Genomic DNA, 21,343 nt, shown 5'->3' with positions numbered 1-21,343 from the left:
AAAAACAAATATGTTTTAACAGTACATCTCCTTCTAGATAGTAAAATTTCATTACTTTAGGCTGGCATCTTTTAGAAAAAAATCACTGAACTCCAAGCAGCAATATCAACATTCAGAGCTGTGCCAGTATCACATATTCAAATGCTTTCAAAGGAACTTAGTGAAGCCATAACTAAATTACTTGATTCTATAAATCAACAAGCTCTCACAAACTACAATCATGACAACTTTCAGCCTTGGATTCAGTACCTTAGTGTTTCAGACAGAAGCAGCATTTTCTTTGCAAACACTGTTTATAAGGAGACACTATGACTAGTGTATACTTACAGTGTGTGTATTGATGATTTCACCAATAGAAATATAAATTACTGGTTTAGTGAGAGTCACCAAGTCAGAATATTCATCAATATTAAATTTATCCTGCAATTCAGGAACCTCACAGGCAGCCTGAAAAAAACGTCTTCAGAACAAAGAAGGAGAGAACAGTCAGTATGACTGAGAGTCATGTGATATATCAAGAGTACTACCTCCCCATGACAATCTCAAGCATAGTCTCTCCTCTTTAAACTACGGTCCATTATGGCACACTACAGTTTGTAAGTTTTAGTTTAACACATCAGAAGCAACCTAGTAAATGCACTCATTGGTATCGGCCATGTTGACATTTGCTCATTTTCGGAATTGACAAGACCTAGCTTCAGTGACCTCATTCTCCTGACCCCACTGCATTATTGTCCTTTTCCAACCTCTGGTTACCTTTTTTCCAAAACACAGGAGATGTAAGATGACAATTCTTGAACAAAAGCTTCCTTCAACTACATGAATAGCTAATGCCAACCTGCTTTATTCCTGATCATCACTAGATTTTCATGTGGAACCAGGGTTCACATAGGACAGAAGAATGTATGTCCATTCTGGTTGTCCATGTCCAAAGTACCATAATAAGTAAGTGCAAAAGCAACCTTTATTCTGGACACTCAAAACTCTTGACTTTGCAATCTCATTAACATTCAATGTATTGTTCATAAATTCCAGGTATACATTTTATCTGCCATTGTCACTGATGCTTGTGGCAGTCTGGACTGAAATCTATTTTTAACAGATTGCATATTTGACAGAGACAGAATTTTCTGTATTCAAAATTTATTATTTTCCCCTTTTACTTGCAATGCTACCCTCCACCAAACTTCCCAGCTTCACTAGCTACGGCCTTCTACCTGAATTTCTGGTATGACTGCAATAGGTATTCATTAATGATGCTTAGATGAGCATTGTCTCCCATGAACATCTTATTGGATGCAGCATGCTGTAACATCTTTGCAATGGAACCGAGGTTTCTGCGTTGATCTGTGGTCAGCTGACCTCCAGCTGAAAGGTCGATGATGTCAAAGGCATCTGGTGCGACAATGGCTGGATTCATGTAGCGGTAATAGAGCAAGTTGCCAACAATCTGGGAAAGCAGAGAAGAATCAACAAACAACAGTACAGGACCCAACTGAATTTTATTGAAACTACTCTGCGTTTTGATAAATTATTTTCTTGCAAGCCTCTTTCCAAGACAAAGGTTCTGCTGTATAGAAGCACATACCATCCCAAAAAGTGTAAAAAAAAAAAAAAAGGCAAAAATCATAAAGATGCAATAGGCAGTCAACACAGAGGAAAGCCTGAGCACTACCAGTCACAGGACAATACAGCAGCAGATATTCCTATGCATAAAGGTTTAGAACTCCAACTTACAAAATATAAGGAGAGGAGATACTACAGGTTACTAATGAACTACTGATATGAGCGTGAGACAGTCTGTCAGGAGAATTAAATGTAATTGAGTCAGCCTAACAGAGGGCAGAATGACCACAGTATAGAGGAATCTGATAATGAAGTTTCAATATAGAACAAGAGCCAATTTTTAAAGAAGTATGCAGCATTGGCTGCCATCTCTGACAAAGCAAAAACAGGGAGGAAGAATGGCACACCAAGAAGTTAAACTGAGGAAATTACTTCCCATTCCTTGTCCAAAGCCCTTTTCTCTTCCAGAGTAATTCTTCTGTGGGCCAGCAACATATTTGGGCACAGACCCCTAGTTAGTGAGACTAACTGAGAAACCATTTAATCCAGAAGTAAGAAAATCAGAACTACAGAAGACGAATGGCATTTGATGCTTCAAAAATCCAATTTACCTAGTCAAATGTGAGCAGCAATATATATTTCAAAGAACTGCAAGTAGAGATTATCACATTATCCATATGCTCACAATATTCTTCTATCCTGTATTGGATATTTTGCCAAAAGTAATTCTAGCAATGAAAAGGTATTAACCCACCATGCTGATTTAAAGCAAAAGCTCTCTCACCAAGTGCTCATTTGCAGAAGGCCAGGTCACTGAATCTTGGCTTCACCTGCTTGCCATGTGACTTAAATGCATGGAAGAGACTGGGGTCTGAACAAACAGTTGAAAACACAGAGAAAAAACCTAGCCATTGCTAAGCAGTCCCAGAAATTACCAACTGCTTTCAGTGAGGTCATGTTTTAACAAGTGTTTTATGCAAGCCTCTGCTGTACTCCTGCAAATTATGCCATGGGATGTTAACAGTCTGTTGACTGTTAACAGTCAAACTGTTTACTGCCAGTAAAAAGAATAAAACATCCATGAAGGAAACTGAATTAATAACTTTTGAACTTGTGGGGCAAGAAGAACAGTATATTATATGGGTATCTTCAGCTGCTAAAAAAAATCTACAAGTAGTTATTGCATGCAACTGCAGTTTTGACTTTCATGTGGATAGCTACATTGCTTCCATGAGGATTAACAAAAACTGCAGTTTTCCACCTAAATTTACAGATGGAAGAAATTAATTCACCTGCATAGAAAGAATCGATGTCTCAGAATGGGAAAGCACAGAACTAGAAGAGAGAAGAAAACAGCATTCAGATTGGTAATTATTTTGTAATGAAGTAGAGGCAGAAAAGCTTAAAGAGACGTTGTCAAGTATTCTAATAACCAAACTATGTTGTATTAAAAAGTAAAGCATTCATGGGCATAAATTTACAATTTACCAAAAGCCACGAAACCAAAGAAATTTCAATGAAAACCCCAACACTGTACTCATCTAAGAGCAACTAATATTAGGATCCTTTTACATCTCCAAACCAACCGAAATGCAAAATAAAAAACTGACTAGGCATCATGGGAAGTGACTCTACATATTGCTGTCAAAATATCCTAGTGGGTTCCAGATGGGGCATTAGGAATATCTGAATTTTGTATACAGACATTTTAACTTGTTTCTTTAAGAAAGGAGCACTGGGCTGTGATCATACTAGTTAACCCAAGGTTTACTTTCTAGGAGCAACAGTAACCCCAAGTCAAGAAACCTAAAGGACCAAATGCCCAAGATACTAAAAGCAAAACAGAAGCAACAGGATACCTCCTTCTAAACAATGCATTACATCTCAAGTGATGTGTATGAAGCTAACATCAGTAGCCTGATGTGAAATATTTTCTATCCGTAGAGGTAAATAAATAGGTTTACATGCGCTCCTCTCCACACATACACCTAAGAGAGAAGGATGAGATGTGCTTGCCACAGCCAATCTGGCTGACAATTATTCACAAAGGGGTACAGATCCTCACCTTCAGAAGCTCATCCTCGCCAGCATCAGGAAACTTCTCATGCAGGGAGTCTTTTAGGACCTTGGCAATGAAACGCATTCCGTAACTTTGAGAGAAAGAAAAGGTCAAATAAGACTGCTGCAAGCATGAAGACACCAGCAGCTTCTCAGGGGTAACACTGGTGCATCAGACTCACGGGATTTTGTCCACTGAGCTAATAATGGCAGACAGGAACTTGTCTGTCACTGTCCTCATGTTTCTGATTGAGGCATCCAGGCGTGTCCTCACCTCTTCATGACTTAGGGCTTGCTCAGGCGTAACATCATATGGCAGTTTGCTATTTGAAAAAGTCAAACATATAAAGGAGAATATTACTCAGGCTAGTACATTTCAAGAATGTATAGCCTGACACAGAAAAAAGTTTATATTCACTTCACTGCCAAAAGCTATGCATTGCCTTTAATTAACCTGTTTGGCACCATCAGAGCTGAAATTCTTTTCCTTTTACTTCCTTTACTTTCCCTTGCAATGGCCACTGCGAGAAAGACCCAGCTAACTCAAAACTGAATTTTTTTTACAGCATGCACACTAGGCAAAAAAAGCACCATCCATAACATATAGTGGTACTTCAGACTGCAAACTGGTGAAAAAGAAAGCTATGCATTTGGGTATTAAGATGATGAAAACTTGGATACAAGCAGAAGCTAGAGCAGTGTCCATAAAATCAAAAAACATGCTGCTGGTGGGAAACAGTGCCAAATGAATAGGTATCTTTTTTTCAATCAGCTGAAACTATAGCACAGTATTCCAGTGAACACAGATGAAGCTGGTAATTCATAAAGGCATATCCTAAATCTTACATACAGAGAAGAATCTAAACACACATCTTTGCTTGCATTTTTAACATGTCCAGAATTTTGCATGAAGTGTGCAAAGGTGTATGACTGCAGATTGCTTTAAATATGGAGGAACTCATTTATCCATATGGCTTTTGCTTTTTTTTTTAAAGTATGTTAAAAAACCCCAATAACACAATAGAATCTTCAAGTTCTAGCAAATCACAACCACAGAAGAAACCAGAATGACACAAAATCACATAGCTCAATACAATTGTCAACAGTGGCTGATACTAATTAGAATGATGTTAGGACCAAGAAAACTGCAATGTGATGCTTTCTACCAGCAAGAGCAGCTTTGTGTGCTTGCAAATAGTACCTGTTTGCACAGGCTATGTATGACATGAGCATGGACTGACATGGAAGTGATTCCCAAACACTTTTTCCTACAATGCATTCTTTTAGGTTAGAGGTTTTTAGGTTGTTAACTATCAAGTTAACATAAGAAAACAACAAAGAGCATTTCTTCCATCAGCTAATGACATTCCTGTTTAATCCTCTCAGCACCACCACCAGAATATGAACTTTAGAACTCTCAGATGAAAGCTGTCTTGACGAGACGATCAGTTGGACAGATGCATGCAGTGGAGCCAAGGATGGTTTTGAATGATTAACTGAGCAATGCAAAGCAGCTAAGCAATGTTTAGAAAAATACAGTATTTACAGGTCCCATACCTGGCCTCTCCCGTTTGAGATTCCATCTGGTTAACCCAAGACTTGTAAATATCCACAGGATCAGTTTTGATATTAAGTGACTTGTCATCAATGATTTCCTTCACAACTGGTGCAAGGATCTGCCTCAGGGCATTCTGACCACGGGCACCACGATTGAAACTTACCACCATTTTAATAACAGTAGGATTCCCAGTCACAATTTCATGTATCTGGTCTACTTTTGATCTGAAGAAGAAAGAATCTATATGAAATGTGAGGTATGCATAACTCTTTCACCGCCTACACTTCCCTGGACTACTGCTGCAAGCATGACTTTGGGGGGGAGGGGGGTGTGAAGAAAATGCTTTTTAGAAGTTATTTGTTTCAGGCCATATACCATCTTCATGCCTAAAAAGCATTCCCAGAAATGCTTAAGGGTAGTTCCTCAAAAATTTCATTGAATATTCTTTCTCACAGCAAATTGTGCCACTCTGCATTGTAAAGAACTGAAGTCATGTAACACTGAGCTCCTAAGGCCTAACCAATCCAACAAAACATGTCTGAGGACAGCCAGAGTTTCCACCACTGACAGGAAAAAGAAATGCCAAACAACAGAGATTTCAGACTCCTCATTAGCTTTTGGAAATCCAGAGAGCTTAGATTTAGCTCTGTTCCTGGCTTGTAAAGCCTGAATTTGCAGTTTGTTGGACATATTTATAATCAGACACTGGAGAATTGAGATTAGACTGAATTTTAGCATGACTTTGCATCATGTAAAAGTAGCTGCCATGTTGAGCAGTGAAATCTTGATTGAAGTGAAAAGCCCTCATCTTCAACGGACATACTTGATTCTTCTTTTATAGACTACATTAACAGATATGAAATAGGAAGAGGACAACGAAGGGACAGATTAGCATTATCTGCATATATGCACTAGACTTAACATGAAAATGGCCTCAATTTCAGGAACTGCCAAAACTGATTCGACAGCAAGAATGTGCCTTATGCTACCACATACTTGATCTCTTCCTGCAGTGCTGTTTGGAAAAGTCGCAACAACAGGTATTCCTCTCTTTGATTGGATGCATAGTTATACAGCGTGAAGATGACAGAATCCATGAATTTTGTGGATTTGTTTTGAGGCATCTGAAAAATCAGCTTGGCCAAGTAGGTTGGGTTAGTCTACAACAACAAGAAAAATTACTTAGTGTGCACGTCCCTGCTGATGTCGCTAAAAACTAAGGTGGCTCAAAACAGTTGCTGGTTGGACTTGATCTTAAAGGTCTTTTCCAACCTTACTGCTTGTATGACAACTACACTGTCATACACACTACACTAAGCAAAGACTGTGCTAAGACATATAAGCTTCTATGACAAAAGGTTACCGAGCAGTGTAAGAAGTTGCTTACCTGAAGTAGGTAGAACAAATGCTGATAGGCTTCCAGCTTTTCTCTCTTTTCTTTGCTCAGTGCTTTCAAACCTCCCCTTTGTTTGTTCAGCATCATCATGTCAGAGAGCTGCTCCTTATTCTTCTTGGTAAGTTTTTTGCTATGAGAAACAACATCCTGGAAAGAAAGAATAGGTACAGATTTCACTCTCAGCAATTTCTAACAGGCAATACTGGAAAACAGTCACATCTGAGGCCACTTCTCTTGGATGCGGAAACACAGGGTCAAGGAATGCCTGGGGCTATTAAAGTGAAGCATTATTTGGTATGGCAGCAGTTTCTCCAACTGGAAGTACATGTTCTGCTTTGTTCCCAACTTTGTGAATTTGTCTGAAATCCTAGAAGGGTTAGTCACTCTTGGCAGCAATTACTGTCAGAGCTGGTCACATTCCGAAGATGCTTGGAAATGTTTTCCTTTTTTAAACTGTGCTTACCACTTAAAAATACTGTTCCATATTCAGCTAGCTCACTACCTCCACATACTCTGACAGCAATGGCACTTTTCACTGCAAGCATCAGCCCAACCACTGCAGCTCCCTTCTAAGATAAATTTCACTACACCAACTGAGATTTTGCACTCAGAGAATCCTAATGTAATGAATCCAGGACCATATGAAAAGCTGAGCAGTACTTCAGCTTGAAGAAAAGACAATGCTGTGTCAGCAAGAAACTTTTTTTTTTTTTTTGGGGTGAAATTAATCACAACAGCCAAGCTTAGATTGGGGGGGCTTCCTTTAACCAACAAGCATCCAAGTGGCACAAGCATATCTCCTGCCTCCAAAATCACCCCCTTGCTGCAAGCTTGTGGCATGTGACTTGTTTAATCACAAAGGAGCAACAAAAAAAGAGTTCTCAAAGCCTTTAAGTACAAAACCTGTTGCATTCGTTAGATCAAGATAGTCTCATTGCCTTTTTAAACTTTGGGATTGTTTCTTCTCCTCCTACAGTTTTCTTTCTAGGGATACATACTAAATTAGTGGAAAGGACTAAGAACATATTGGGAGTAAAAACTGTAAGTCTGGGGAAATGTTTTCCGCTGGGCCTGAGCAACTGACATCTGAGGCCAGGAGCTCTCCATGCTAACTACCACGGGGCTCAATTCAATGTGTAGCTGGTCTCCCAAGGACACATTGCTTACCTGCAGTGTAATTTTGTTTTTCACTAGCAAACCAATTTTGATGTCCATGAGATTGAGGTCATTTTCCAGTTGCTGATTGGATCGGATCAAGGTTACAACTTCTTCACGCAGTTTCATGAGCTCAAGCTCCTCCTGAAAATCTTGGTCACTCTGATCGAGCAAGTGGACAAATTTCCGAACCACAGCCATAGGTGGGTTTTCAGCATTAACTAAAAATAGGCAAGAAAATAGACAACACCAGGAGATGGCAAACAGAAGTAAATATACGCCTTATCTATGTTTAAACAGCACAATAAGGAGCACCCAGAGTTATATTAGTACCATCATGTCTAAACAGCTTCTGACATTTTGATTTTCCTGTTTTGAGAAAACTGTAAGAGAAGTAAATCAAGAACAAAGTCAGTATTAGCACAGGGTAGTCCACACCGTCAAAGCTAACTGCAAAGCTATAGTTCTATTTTTCAGCAGAAAAAAGACAGCTAGAATCAAGTTCTCCTTCAGCCTCAAGAACTACCTACTCCCTGCACTGCCCTATCAACTTCATCCCCCTGACATGACCCCAGCAATGTACACCTGCAGCACAGAAAGCCAACTGCACCCTGGGCTGCATCAAAAGCAGTGTGGTCAGGAGGTCAAGACAGGTGATTCTCCTCCTCTACTCCACCCTCATGAAACCCCACCTGGAGTACTGTGTTCAGCTCTGGGGGCCCCAACATAATAAGAAGGATGTGGAGCTGCAGGAGCAAGTCCAGAGAAGGGCTACAAAGATGATCAGGAGACTGGAGCATCCTCCTATGGAGACAGGCAGGGAGAGTAGGGGAATCTCTTCTATGAATCTATGATCCCTCACAAACAGAGATTCGAGGCCCATTAGTTTTATCCTCTTGGCAATACTTACTGAGGGTTTTGTAGTCTTCTCGTGCTTTGTTTGCTCGGATAAAGGCTTGAATTTTTACAACATCATTTATCTAGGATTTAAAAAGCAAAAAAGCACTTGACATCATTCTGGAAAGAATACCGAAGTCAGGAACAGAATACATTTAACAAGATAGCCTCTTACGTGGTTTCTGAAATACTGCAGACGATCTCTGTAACGTCTTCTGGCTTGATACATCCTGGTCATCGACTGAATCTATTGAAGGGTAACCAAAACATTCAGATAGAAACCTTATCTACAAAGTTCACTACCTCAAAGGTTTACCAAAAAGGTCAGCAGGGAAGCTTCACTACCTTTACTACTTGGTCCTTTTGTGCACGTAAGTAATCCAAACGGATTTGATATGCCTTCCTTTGCTTGTAGCCACGCCATTGAGACTGAAAACAAAATAAGAACACCCACTTTACTTTTCTAATTAAACAGAAGTAATTACAAATCTGAGCTTCTTTGTGTTCCTCAGCTTTCAACTGCCCTTTTGGCTAAATGAAACATGAAGGAGACATGCTTGTCCAAGAGAAACACTGTGTGAAGCATTAACTATTTTCCAACTGTAATCATGAGAGACTTGAAATTACCCCATGAAGAGCCTGGGCCTTCTGAAGCACAGATGGGGGTCAAGGATATAGCAAAACAGTCAAGTTGACAGAAACTGTTCGACATGAGGATCATGTGGTAGCTGCTGCTGCTGGTGAGAACAATGATGTAACATTTTAAGCCTTTGGAGCAGACTCACTGTCATCGACACTTGGGAAGAGAAGTCAGGCAAGGGGCTGGACTACACTTAAAGGGAGGGAGTGTTATTTTAATGAGCTGGGAGTGGGTGTGGAGGTTTTGTTAAATACACATGCAGAGTATGTGCTACTTAGGCAGAAACAGACATACTGTTGAAATAATAAAATGGTGATAGGGTACAAAGCAACTATTTCATTTGCACATATTTCAGTTACAACACCACAGAAAGAATTTTTTTGTTGCTGTCCTGTAAATGCACCCAATTTCATGCTGAATTATCCTACCATCTCTTTCAGGTCCTCAATCCTCCAAATCCCTGGACAAATTTGAAGGGAAGAATTTTACTTAAGAACACTGAAAACCATGCTGTTTTCTTGAACTCATGACCAATCACAGCAACAATGCATCTCATGGTATTATCACCATCAACACATACAACACACTTGATATTACCCTATCCCAAAACACTGAAATGTGTAAAAAAAAAAATTGGTCAAGCTTCCTCAAGTAAGTTTTTCTCTCTCCAATTCTATGTGATTATTGGATTGATTATATATGACACCTAAAAGCAAATAATATACCAAAACTCACTGGGAGAAGGAAATATTTGTAAATAATTTACAATACGAGGCAAAGACAACTGTGTGCTGTAACTACTTGAATTGAACAAAAACTGCCAATAAGCTTGTGTACAGAAAACAACTGCAGAGGACAACTTTCAAATAGAATTAAAGGGTATCACTACCTGAATGCAAGTGATTGCTGGGACTTGCTTCTTCAAAAAATTCATTCTTGAGTTGAACTCCTGGCGAACAAGATACCCTCGACAGCAAGCCTGAAGTTTCATAATCAGGTTCTCATTTGCAAGCCACAACTGTTCCCGGTTGTAGGCTGCTGTGACTCCGGATATGGTGCTCTGAATTCAGGTTATGACAGGAAGAGGAGCCAGAAAAAGAAAATGGAAGTACAAGAAAAAGGATGTTATATCAGCTTTCCACATTGTGCTTACAAGAAACGCCAAAGCTGTCTTTCAAAAAATAGTGACATCATAGTCCTGTACTCTTTTAGTGACAGGATAAATTTTTCTGAAATAGGACAAGGAGTTGTGACACACACAATCTGATGATGCCTAGCAAATCAAATGAGTTACTAAGCTTGTTAACATGACTATGGCACTGAAGTATTCTATCTTAGAGCTGCATTAAGGGTGGGAATGATAGGGACATCAACTTTTCAGAGAAAGAGCATGTGTTATCTACTCTACCTGTATCTCCTCCCGTGACAGCTGTGTGTCATTCTGCACAAATTCTGCTGGTTCATCCCATCCTCCCTCTTTGGTCCGCAGGTTATGATAATAATGATAGCCTCCTCTCACCCAGTGTTTCACCCATTCACTGCCATTGCCCCCTAAGAGCAGAAACCACAGTTAGAAGTCTGAAAATCTGACAAGTGTCTTACCTTTCATGCACACAGATATTACAAGCAGCAAATCTACTTTACAGACTCTTCTTCCAAGCAAGGAAAGGAATGTTTCTGACTCCCTAATGACCTCATATGAGAGCTACTTAAACACAATACATTCTACAAGTGGAGAACATTACACTATTCACACACTTTTTTTGAAAAAAACCTCCTTATTTCACAAAGAATCCACAGCTGCCACCTACAACACAAGATTTCTTCCCAGGGTCTTTTTTTACCTCTGGTTCCAATTCCATGTACAATAATCTTGCATTTATTTCACTAACAGTTAGCTACTTAAGGTGTACCTGCTGCCCTTTTCTTGACTTCTGACAGCTCTTGCTGGTACGTCTCAGCACATTCTGGAGTGACTCCATATAGCCCAACATCAGGTGAACGCAAGGCACTCAAGGTCTGGCTAACATCACCACGATCTACTGCTTCATTAATGGCCAGAATTCCTAAGGAGACTTGGATAACACAAGGAAGAAGGTTAGCACAGGGGCTCAGTAACTCACAGCAAGCACAGAACAGCAGACAGAGCAAGGCAACATAAACATACCCTTTCAGCTGGGCTGTATGTAAGATACACAAACATGAAATAAAAATAAAAAAACAACCAGACAACTTGCAGTATAGAGGCCTCTTCAGTACAGAGTGTCCAACCATGTGTAGAACTGCACCTGACAGCATGTAATTTGTGTGCCTGAAGTCCCAGATTGGTGCTGATTTACCACCAGAACTTTTCAACACACAAAGTTACAGCTCTCCTCTGACATCTGTTTCAGTTAACACAGATTCTTCTGGCAGAGCCAGCCACAACTCAAAAGAGGTCTTTTCAACAACTAGAGTAGTAATTAGTTGTTTCTGCAGACATTGTTATAAAGACTGGGATGCAACTATGGGTCCACCTGCAAACTGAGTTAAGGAGCAAAGGTGGGTATCACTGATGTGTATCTGTGTATCTGAAAAACATGCAAGTGTTTGTCTGGTAATACCTAAGAGAACCAAGACAACAGTACGTCATGCAAATAAATGGTAATGCTCACCAGAAAACACCATTTCCATTGTGCATGTGAACATTCTCACTTCTAACTAACCACCCACAGTCACACAAAATTAGTTGCAAATGACAAACAGTTTGACAGAGATTTGTCCAATGACGTAACATGGTCTAATGGTCACATGCAAAACTGGAAAAAAAAGCGTATTCCCCCACAAGAGAAGAAATTTAGTATTTGAAGAATCTGACATTCACTCCTCAAAAAAACACACCTGCACCAGACACCTGTAGGTTCATTTGGTTTCCTTTGCCACATTTACATGACATTTCTAGCTCCCAACTTTTCCTTAAATAACTGGTATTTGGCTGGTAGTGGGGATTAACTGCAATACTGTGTGATAATACTTACATCTCTGGGACTCCTCTGTGTCCTTGTTAGCCTTATGAATCCCATCCTGAATTTCATCTAGCCAAAGTACAGCTGTTTCATCCTGTGTGTCCTGAAGAGAATACAACAAGAAAAATATACAATATCAGGAGAAAAGTATCACTATTTTTGCAAAGTTAAACAGCCTAAATTCAGAAATAGCGAATATAGTACTTTTCCATATCAGAGTGAATAAGAAGTATTCCACTCTTCCTAGCTGACTCCAGCACAAGGACATCATGTGTACTTGTGACTGGCAGAAACTACTATGGCATTACCAAACTCAGTATTTTCTCCCAGTCAAAAAATCTTTTCAGGAAACAGAACAAAGAAGAAATTCTGTCAGTGGGAATCACTCTAATAAGCAGAGAGAACACAAGGCCAGGGATGCAGAACCAGTTAGTCCTAAAGCCACACTAGCTAAGAGGCTATGACTTCCCAGGAGGTTAGTCCTTCAACAGAAGGTGACTACACAGAGCTGCTAATACACATCTGTGTGCAGAAACGAATAAACCTTTGGGTAATTGATGCCACATCAGGCTGCTCATTTCCATGCCCACAAAACTTCGCAAAACCTGTACAAATTAGCAAAGCAAAAAGCATTGTTTGTATTGTGAATGGGCGTACACACACAGCAGTTAAAGCCATGTTTTAAGTCTTTATTTTAACAGATTGCTTGTCAAGGAGCAGTGATCACATAGTATCCTGTATTTTGGCTGGGAAATCCACCCAAATGAGCTAATGCTACATGCAGAAATTTGAGAGGAGGAAAGAGACAAGTGTTTTGCAAATCCCAAAATATACATCAAGAACAATGACCCAGCAGTTGCCAGGCATAAGCTTCTCTCCACCCACTGGTGCTTCCTGTAGGTAACTACCGAAATAAATGCTATGATGCAACTGCCATCCTTCTGAAAACTCTCCTCATACAAACAGAACACAGGAAACATTTCGTTCTGGAATGGAATAATCATCACACTGCACAAAATAACCACTATTTGCAACATTCAAGAGCTTTAAGGCCAGACTTAAAATGAACATTTCCTTATATGCTTTCCATATTTTCCCCACTGTTTTGGCAGATCTGAAACTGCCTGGCTAAATGATACTTCATTCAAGAGCTTAACATGACCTTCACAGGCAGATTTCATCTGAAAAGCCAGACAGTCCCACAAAAGTACCAGCAACAGCAAAATTCCTGTCCAGAATGTGGAGGAGAATAATCACTGTAACTGTACTGTACTATCTACCCACAAAAGTCAACCCAAAGACTACCAAAACCATTTTGTGCTTTTCTACAGTTTTACTGCTGCAAGGCTTTCTGCAAGGTACACACAGTGCAACACACTACAGAGCCTACTGGCTTTTTCTGTCTCACATCATCACACCAGAAACATGCACGATACAGCACTCCCCATTCAAGTAAGCAACTGAACAACGTCTTCACCTTAGTCTAGGTGAACTACAATCCCTCTTAGCCCCAAAGCACAGAAATCACTAGTTAGTAACAGCTGACTTCAGATTGTGCTTATTTTCCCCACATTTTTACTTAATAATATGACCTTTCTATTTCCGGAATTACTCCCATGCTGCTGGGAGAAGCCCTTTACTTATGCCTAAATAAGGTAATTTCATACCAACTGAGAAGTTACCAGCACAGTCTGGCACAAGTTTAAGCACAGGATAAAAAGATTTCATTGTTTCATTCTGACTCAGCGGGAGGAAATGTTTCAGCACAAAATGGATCCTGAGGAACATTAACCCTGTCAAGGCCCTTGGGAAAGCTGCTTAATGATTTTCATCAGAAATGCATACAGCTTTCAGCTATTGTCATCATCCCAATTGACCTTTAGTCAAAAAACAAAGGGTTCAACACAATCTAGACCTTAGCCACTATACAAAATTGTGCATTGCTATTAGAGCAACGAGCTCCACAGCAGAAAAGAAAACAAAATACTTTTAAGTCACTGAAAGCAGACATCTGCTACTTCTCTGTAAACATATGAGGAAAAAAAAAAACCCAACCAGTGTCCTATCCATACTACCCCAAAATGAACTGCGTACACACACGTGCACTCATCATCCTTTCTTCCACCTGTAAGGTGAAACTTGCTCTTTCTCTCTTCACCTTTCAGTTAGTGAAAGCTGCAACTATGTACAAGTACATAGAAGTCCTTGGCTAATGACAACTTCTGCTCAAAAAAGTCATAAGCTGTGGAAGTGACACCAGGTGAACAACAGCACATATTTTGCTGGTAGCATGCATGTTACTTTACATCTTTCTTCTTAATTTATCACTTTACAGATTTTTCCACTTTCAGAAACTCTTTTTGCCATATATAACTATGCCTATAACGACATTTAACAAACAGCATTAGAAAAAAATACTTAGGCTTGCAGAAAACTTGCATTCAGAAGTTCAGTACTCCTGGAATGAACATGGTCTCCTTGCAAAAACAGATGATGCATATTATTTTTCCACAAAAAAGGTACATATTTCACTTGGGACCCGAGAGTAGCTGTAGTAAGTCATCACATGCACTTAATATCCTTATACCCATCTCCAGAGTTCATGAAGACTCACGCTGTTAGCTGAAATCTCTTTCTCTAGTACAGAAAGATCCAAACTGACTGGTTAAGATCAGTTGAAGGTATGCCCACCTCTCCACTGCCAATTTTGATTCCTGACTTTCAGGACCAGCAAGAATCCAATAACACTAATGCAAAGGTCTTCCAAGAGGTGCATTTAACTGCACTCACCTGTGCTTTCTCTCTCTTGGCTCGAAGTAGTGTATCCTGGTAATGCTGTGCTACCTTTGGGGTTACACCCTCCAATTTTGCTGCAGGAGTCTGTAAGGCTTGAAGAGTCTTCTTGGTGTCCCCTTCATCCAGAGCTTCATTAATAAGACCAATTGCCAAAATCCCTAGGGAGGAATGCAAAGGGGTAGAAAGACAAAGTTCCATTTTTGGTCAACAATAATCACAAGCATCGCTTCAGAAGAAAAGTGCAGTTAGTCCTTCCTAAATCAAGTAACAGCTGAGAACCATAATATTTTTAACAGAAAACATTATTTTCTAGTAAGGAAACCCAGACTATTTCTCCACCCTAAAGTAGTCATAATTCCTGAGCATTGCAATGAAAAAAAAGTTAAAAAAAAAAAAAAATCACTCAGGGAGACCACATGCAGGGACAAAACTGCATCCTCAGACATCCAGCTCAGAGCTTCTAGAAGAGAATTATCAAAGCCCAAATGGCCAGAGTTCACAATATTCCAAGGTTCTGGTTCTCCAGAAAGAAATCGTCACATGAAACGAAAGACTTGCATGGAATACCATTTAAAAATACAGTATCTCCATATTTTAGGAAACTGTTTCATTAAGGACATGTAGTATCAGCTGTATCATCAGAGAAGTGGATGCTATTCAAGTTCAGTAAAATTTACCATTCAGCAAAATAAAAACCTTACAGTTAGCTAAATACAGAGTCTACATCATGCATGTCCCATCTATAGCAACCATCTCCTGAAAATGACAAAACAACTCAGGTTGAGATGAACCCCAGAGTCCATCTGATTCAATTCCCTGCTTAAAGAAGGATCCAATCATGGCTTGATCAGTGCAGAACAGAAAAGCCTTTTAGGTAAAAGAAAGGAGCTCAATGTGGGGATCTCCAACATTTGTTATTGTATTCAAATATTGTGACTCTTTAATGCAAGACTCACAAAATCAGAAGTTCATACGAAAAATAGAACATCTTGGGGAAGAGATTATATTTGGATGGAGTAGAGATCAGGGAAAAATATGTTGAGGACACTGCAAGAACTGCATCACTGAACTGATGGCATGATTTTTATCAAAAATCAGATATGATAACTTAGGAAATGGCATAGGAAAAAAAATACATATATAGCCATATAGCTTGAGGACCTTCTCTGACTAATTTAACTTATTCATAGAGAGAAGATAAAACATATCTTTGCATAAGGGCATAGAGAAAGCAGACCAAAGAATTCAGAAATTCCCCAGGAGAACAATTTTTCTCATTACAGGATTTTCTGCACCTTTTCTTACATGATATGGAGCATTAAAAGAAACAGGATGTTGTGACTACACACACTTTTAGAATTCCACTGCGACCTCTTACACAGAAAAGATACTAAGAAACTAGTGCGGGTGTGTGTGCACACCCCAACTGTGCCTTGTTTGTGTGGTTTAAACAATCTACTCATGTGACCCAAACAGGAAACACAGTGTCTATTTGCAGGTACAGGAAACAAGTTAACCAAGAGAGAGAGATGTTAATTTAACAGTTAACCCTCTCTCCAGTATAAGCTTTTCAAGGTGAAACACAACACACCAACTACACAAACAAGGAGTGGCAGAAGAGCTGCTTGTCTCTGCGTACCACAAATTTTAGCATCACCTCCACACTTGTGACAAATCTCTCCCATTTATAATGCAAGGCTTTGAGCCTTGCTGAGATATTAAACATTACAAAATTATAAATATTACAAAGGTGGCTTGAAAGTTAGTGTCAAACACTGGAGGTTTTCAGTATTAGTCATAAACAAAAATTAAGAACCCTTAATGAAAATGAGAGAAAAAAAAAAGAAAATTAAACCATCTGAAACAGAATGGTCCAAGGGTCTACTGAAGAGTAAGTTTGTTTCATTGTACTATTTTCAAGGATTCCTCTATCTCCACTCTGGATTTTAAGTCAACTAATACTGTCTTAGCACAAGAAGAATTATTCCAATTTTCTGTTTTGATGAAGTTTTCATAATTACACTCAGGCCCAGTCTTTTACCACTGTGAAAAGATAGTTATTAATGTAAGTACTACTAAGAAATAGAAAGGAAAAAACATGCAGGGGTAGAAGCATAGAAATTAGGTTAATACTCATTCACAATTTTCAGCTTGCATCAGTAATTTTTTTCCTTCGTGAGTATTTAATTTTCAGTACTCACACTTGCTGCCTAGAGTCGTTTGGGTTGGAAGGGACATTAAAGATCACCCAGTTCCAAGCCCTCCTGCCATGGGCAAGGAACACCTTCCACTAGACCAAGAACACAACACACCAGGCTGCTCCAGTGCCATTGAACCTGGCACTGTATATGTGTGTATACACTATACCTCTTCCTGTTCTCCTCAGTACAGGACTACTGACCAAATGCCTGTAAGTGAGTGCATTAGTGGTGATTCCTTGAGCACACCTTTTATTTAACTGCAAAGAAACAGGTTTCCATGTTCCAGGTCAGTAAGCCCTGTAGGGAAACACTGAGCAGTGTGATTGCAGGACACAACACACATAGTACAGTTGAAGGATTAATTGCAGAAGCATGGTCATGATGAGAGCTCAAATATCAGTGTCCCCACACCCAGAGAGCTGGAGTCTCATCAGTGATCTGTGTTAAACACTTGTAACTTCAGAGGGTTTTTGCACATCTTCCCATTAGGGAACTAAATACTGGGAACTAAACTGGGGAATGGAAGGTAAAAAGACCAATGCTGATTCAAGGAAAAGGAATAAAAGGAAGAAGAGGAAAACCTGAACAGGGAAAAATTTGCAGTCAAAGAAGGATAAGACTTCCAAGAATAATATCTTCTACTGAACAGAGCAAATTAGGAAGAAGGATGGAGCACTCCAAGACAAGGCCACAACTAAATGGGAGATTTTGCTAATACTAGCTTTCATTAAATTTGGGGAATTGAAGCAAAATGAGAAGATTCTAGACTAATCCTAGACACTGACACCAGACAACACATATTCAATCCAAAAAGGGTTGAAATTTACACTGGAAGGATTAATGAACAGTTTTGAAATACTGACATCAATACCACAAACACACCTGATCTCTCCATCAACAAACGGTCCTGCAATCAAGACTTTCATATTGCAGATCACCAAGCCTTGTCCACAACTAAGATGTTGTGACAACTACAAGTCAATCAATAACTTCTTGTATTGACACACACCTAATTTTAGCACTCCTTATAAGCTACAATCAGTTTAGTATGAGTTGAACAGAAAAACTCACTTTCATGTTCTTCATGCACAACTTTATTCACATGATCAACACATGACTGGATATCATTCCATGTGATAAATTCATTTCCTTCTGCACTTGTTTGAGCTTTCAGCTTCACCAAATCGTCAATGTATCTGTCAGAAAACAAAACCCAAACCCAGTAAACATCACATTGCAACAAGCTGGCCAGGGAGCACAAAATCCAGCATTGAGAACTGTACAGAAAGTGGGAGAGGTAACAGGAGGGTTGAAAGTGAAAATGGGGAGAAAGAGAAATGCTGTGTGGAGGACGGTCAGCGCAAATGTGAAGAAGGTTCAAACAGACAAAATTGCCAAACAGAAAAAAGCACTGAAACACTGAATGAGGGTCCAGGGCAAAGAAAATGTTGGGTGAGCTGGTGTAAGTACTAGTGACAACCTAATGGTATTCCAGCATGGCTTTAATGTGAAGCCCATGAGAAAGCATTGAGAGACAGCACGGGAACCAGATCAGTAAGAAATAGTAAGTGCAAAAACAAGATGCAAGAGGCAGCAGAGATTAAATCAATACTGTAACAAATAATGTAGAAATACTGTAAAATTAAAGGGAAGGAAAATTCATGAAATCACAGAATATAAGCAACATCAAGAACAGGTATGATTCCTTGAATTATTCACCTCTGTGAGTTCTCATCCTCAATGTTTGTAAGGCCTGTGACAGGACTGCTCAATTGTTTCCACACTGTATTCATATCTCCTGAATCCAAAGCCCTGTTAATCAGGGCCACAGAAGACAGCATCTCTACAGCAACAGATAGCTCTGGATGGGTGAGATGACCCTGCATACACAGAGGACAACAAATTAATTCTATTTGCTCCATACAAACTACTGCTGCACATAGAAAACAACGGAGTAGCTGTCAGAACAGACATGTAACAAGGCAACAACCTTTACAACAACAAAATAGAAAGATGAGTATCATAAACAAAGCTAGAGCACCAAGTAAGAGATTGAAGTACAGTTTTATAGGGCCAATTAGATCAAGATTTAAGGATTAAACCACATCAGAACAGACTGAACACCAAAGCAGTTCTATGAAGACTCAAGACAGGTTTGCTCCAAAGAATGCACTTAAGAAAACAGACGAGGTAGACCAAGCGACCCATGCCAACTTCCAGAAATAACAGAGAAGGTGATACTTACTTCAGGGCTCTGTTGCTGTAAGGTGGCCAGCTCCCTTTGGTAAAGATCTGCAGCAAATGCATAAACCTCTGGTAACTGGGCCTCTGGATTCATCATTTCTGCCACAGTCTTCTCAGCATCACCCATTCGAATTGCTGAATTAATTTTGGCTACTGCTGCCAGTCCTAGAAATTCAAAGAGCATCAAGAATAAGGAAGGGAGACAGTTGATAACAGCACTTTTATTTTACTCAAATACGTAACTAGAAAAAGAATAATACCCTAACTGCAGGGAAAGAGCCAAACTCTCGTATCCGTACATCCCCAGTTAGTTAGTCTTCCATTACTGAAGACAATTAAAACACACAATGCTCATATTTAATACTTGTTTACCTTTTTGTCTGGTTATCAAACGATTGTTTTACCATTTCAATAATCCAGTAGTAAGAAGCCTCACTGCAAATTTTTGGATGGGTGAAACATACCAATTTTCTCTTCCTTTCTGCCTCTGTCCTGTTCGAGGCAGTAACACAGGCACTCCATAGTGGGTACACACTGGCTAACTTAAAACACTGCAAGTAGGTAAACAAATGTGGACTTCCATGCCTAGCAAAGAAGGTACTCTGAAAGTAGCTGCCTACTTAATTCAGCATTCACTATTTTCCTCTTGTATTCTAAATCCTCTCTCCTCAAATCTCTGGTAATCTCCTTTCTACCTATCACAAAGTGAATTGCTCATGCACAGTCAGAGCTCTGTGTGGTCTCAGAAGCATCTACCAAAAAACAATCAGCAAATGATCTGCATTTGATTTGCTACCTGATATTAAGGAACCGTAAAGGTTCTGTAGCTCAGTGTGAATGATCAGCAGATAAACCTATCTTTCACATCTCCTGGAGCAATCCAGATTTTCTTCACAGATCCACAGCACAAAAGTTCATATAAGTATTCTATAAAAAGAGGTTATTTAAGATGGATGCAAAAATTCTGTTTCTTAATTCAAATTATATGCTGTTATCTCCAGCCACATTGTAAAAGCTGGATAAAAGACACCACAATAATTAAGGCAACCATCTCTCTTTAATGTTCTTAGCAGCTGTAAAGTACTTAAAGAACATTCATAATGACCATTCATAATTGACCCAAATAATGTGCTGTGTCACTTTTTTGATCACATCCATGGTGACTTTGCTGCAATAATTTCTGCTGATCCTTACTTTGCTGGTACTGTTGTGCTGCCCTGTTAGCAGCATCTACTCCCAACTGCAACTCTTCCTTCTGCAGAGGACCTGTAAGGCCAGCCTAAAGAAAAAACATAAACTGTGAGGGTGAAACAATGTTACATTACTCATTTCAATTACCTCAACAAAAATACTCCACTTTAACTTAAAACACTCTAATACTATATAGCTTCTGCAAATGAAGAATGCCATATACACAAGGAAATCAGAAATTACTCACCGGATTCTCAGTTCAGGTGCTGAAAGACCATGTATGTGTACAACCTAATCTTGTCTATATCAGAAGTGCAGTCCCGTGAATATAGCAGTTAAAGGCAAGACTGCTTCCAAAATGATAAAATATTTAAGACAAAAGGCACAGTTTTGTGGGAAAAAACTCCCTGTACATGAGCTGTGTGCTGGAGTGAGATTAGCCATTGTGCAGTTTGCCATGAAACAATCCATTATGTAACGTTGCAGTTTCCCTCTGACCAACTAAAGAGTTAGCAGAACATCAAAATGGACAACACGCAGCTTTGGCTTATACAGACACACTTCCTGGACTCTATGATACTACACAAATACAAATGGAGACTGAGTATAACTAGGAAGGCAGGAGGGCTTGAGTAA

General features: G+C 39.4%; 1 protein-coding gene across 4 annotated transcripts in view; it reads right to left on the bottom strand.

The window, feature by feature from the left end:
- Positions 1-21,343, bottom strand: part of IQGAP1 (IQ motif containing GTPase activating protein 1) — a 56,355-nt gene that overhangs the window by 10,173 nt on the left and 24,839 nt on the right. For all 4 annotated transcript variants that reach the window (XM_069026371.1, XM_069026372.1, XM_069026374.1 and 1 more), the window contains exons 11-30: positions 20,711-20,795; positions 19,518-19,681; positions 18,992-19,152; positions 18,344-18,468; positions 15,066-15,229; positions 12,288-12,378; positions 11,184-11,345; positions 10,679-10,821; positions 10,160-10,330; positions 8,976-9,059; positions 8,806-8,877; positions 8,644-8,713; positions 7,746-7,954; positions 6,570-6,725; positions 6,179-6,342; positions 5,182-5,406; positions 3,807-3,947; positions 3,632-3,716; positions 1,218-1,450; positions 328-460 (exon numbers count right to left, since the gene is read on the bottom strand). In XM_069026371.1, the coding sequence (XP_068882472.1) occupies positions 328-460; positions 1,218-1,450; positions 3,632-3,716; positions 3,807-3,947; positions 5,182-5,406; positions 6,179-6,342; positions 6,570-6,725; positions 7,746-7,954; positions 8,644-8,713; positions 8,806-8,877; positions 8,976-9,059; positions 10,160-10,330; positions 10,679-10,821; positions 11,184-11,345; positions 12,288-12,378; positions 15,066-15,229; positions 18,344-18,468; positions 18,992-19,152; positions 19,518-19,681; positions 20,711-20,795 (2,838 nt within the window). The remainder of the gene's footprint in view (positions 1-327; positions 461-1,217; positions 1,451-3,631; positions 3,717-3,806; positions 3,948-5,181; positions 5,407-6,178; positions 6,343-6,569; positions 6,726-7,745; positions 7,955-8,643; positions 8,714-8,805; positions 8,878-8,975; positions 9,060-10,159; positions 10,331-10,678; positions 10,822-11,183; positions 11,346-12,287; positions 12,379-15,065; positions 15,230-18,343; positions 18,469-18,991; positions 19,153-19,517; positions 19,682-20,710; positions 20,796-21,343) is intronic.

Source organism: Aphelocoma coerulescens, chromosome 10, assembly GCF_041296385.1.
Source record: "Aphelocoma coerulescens isolate FSJ_1873_10779 chromosome 10, UR_Acoe_1.0, whole genome shotgun sequence".
NCBI lineage: Eukaryota > Metazoa > Chordata > Aves > Passeriformes > Corvidae > Aphelocoma > Aphelocoma coerulescens.
Note: the sequence above shows the minus strand (reverse complement) of the source record. Positions and strands in the feature narration are given on the sequence as shown.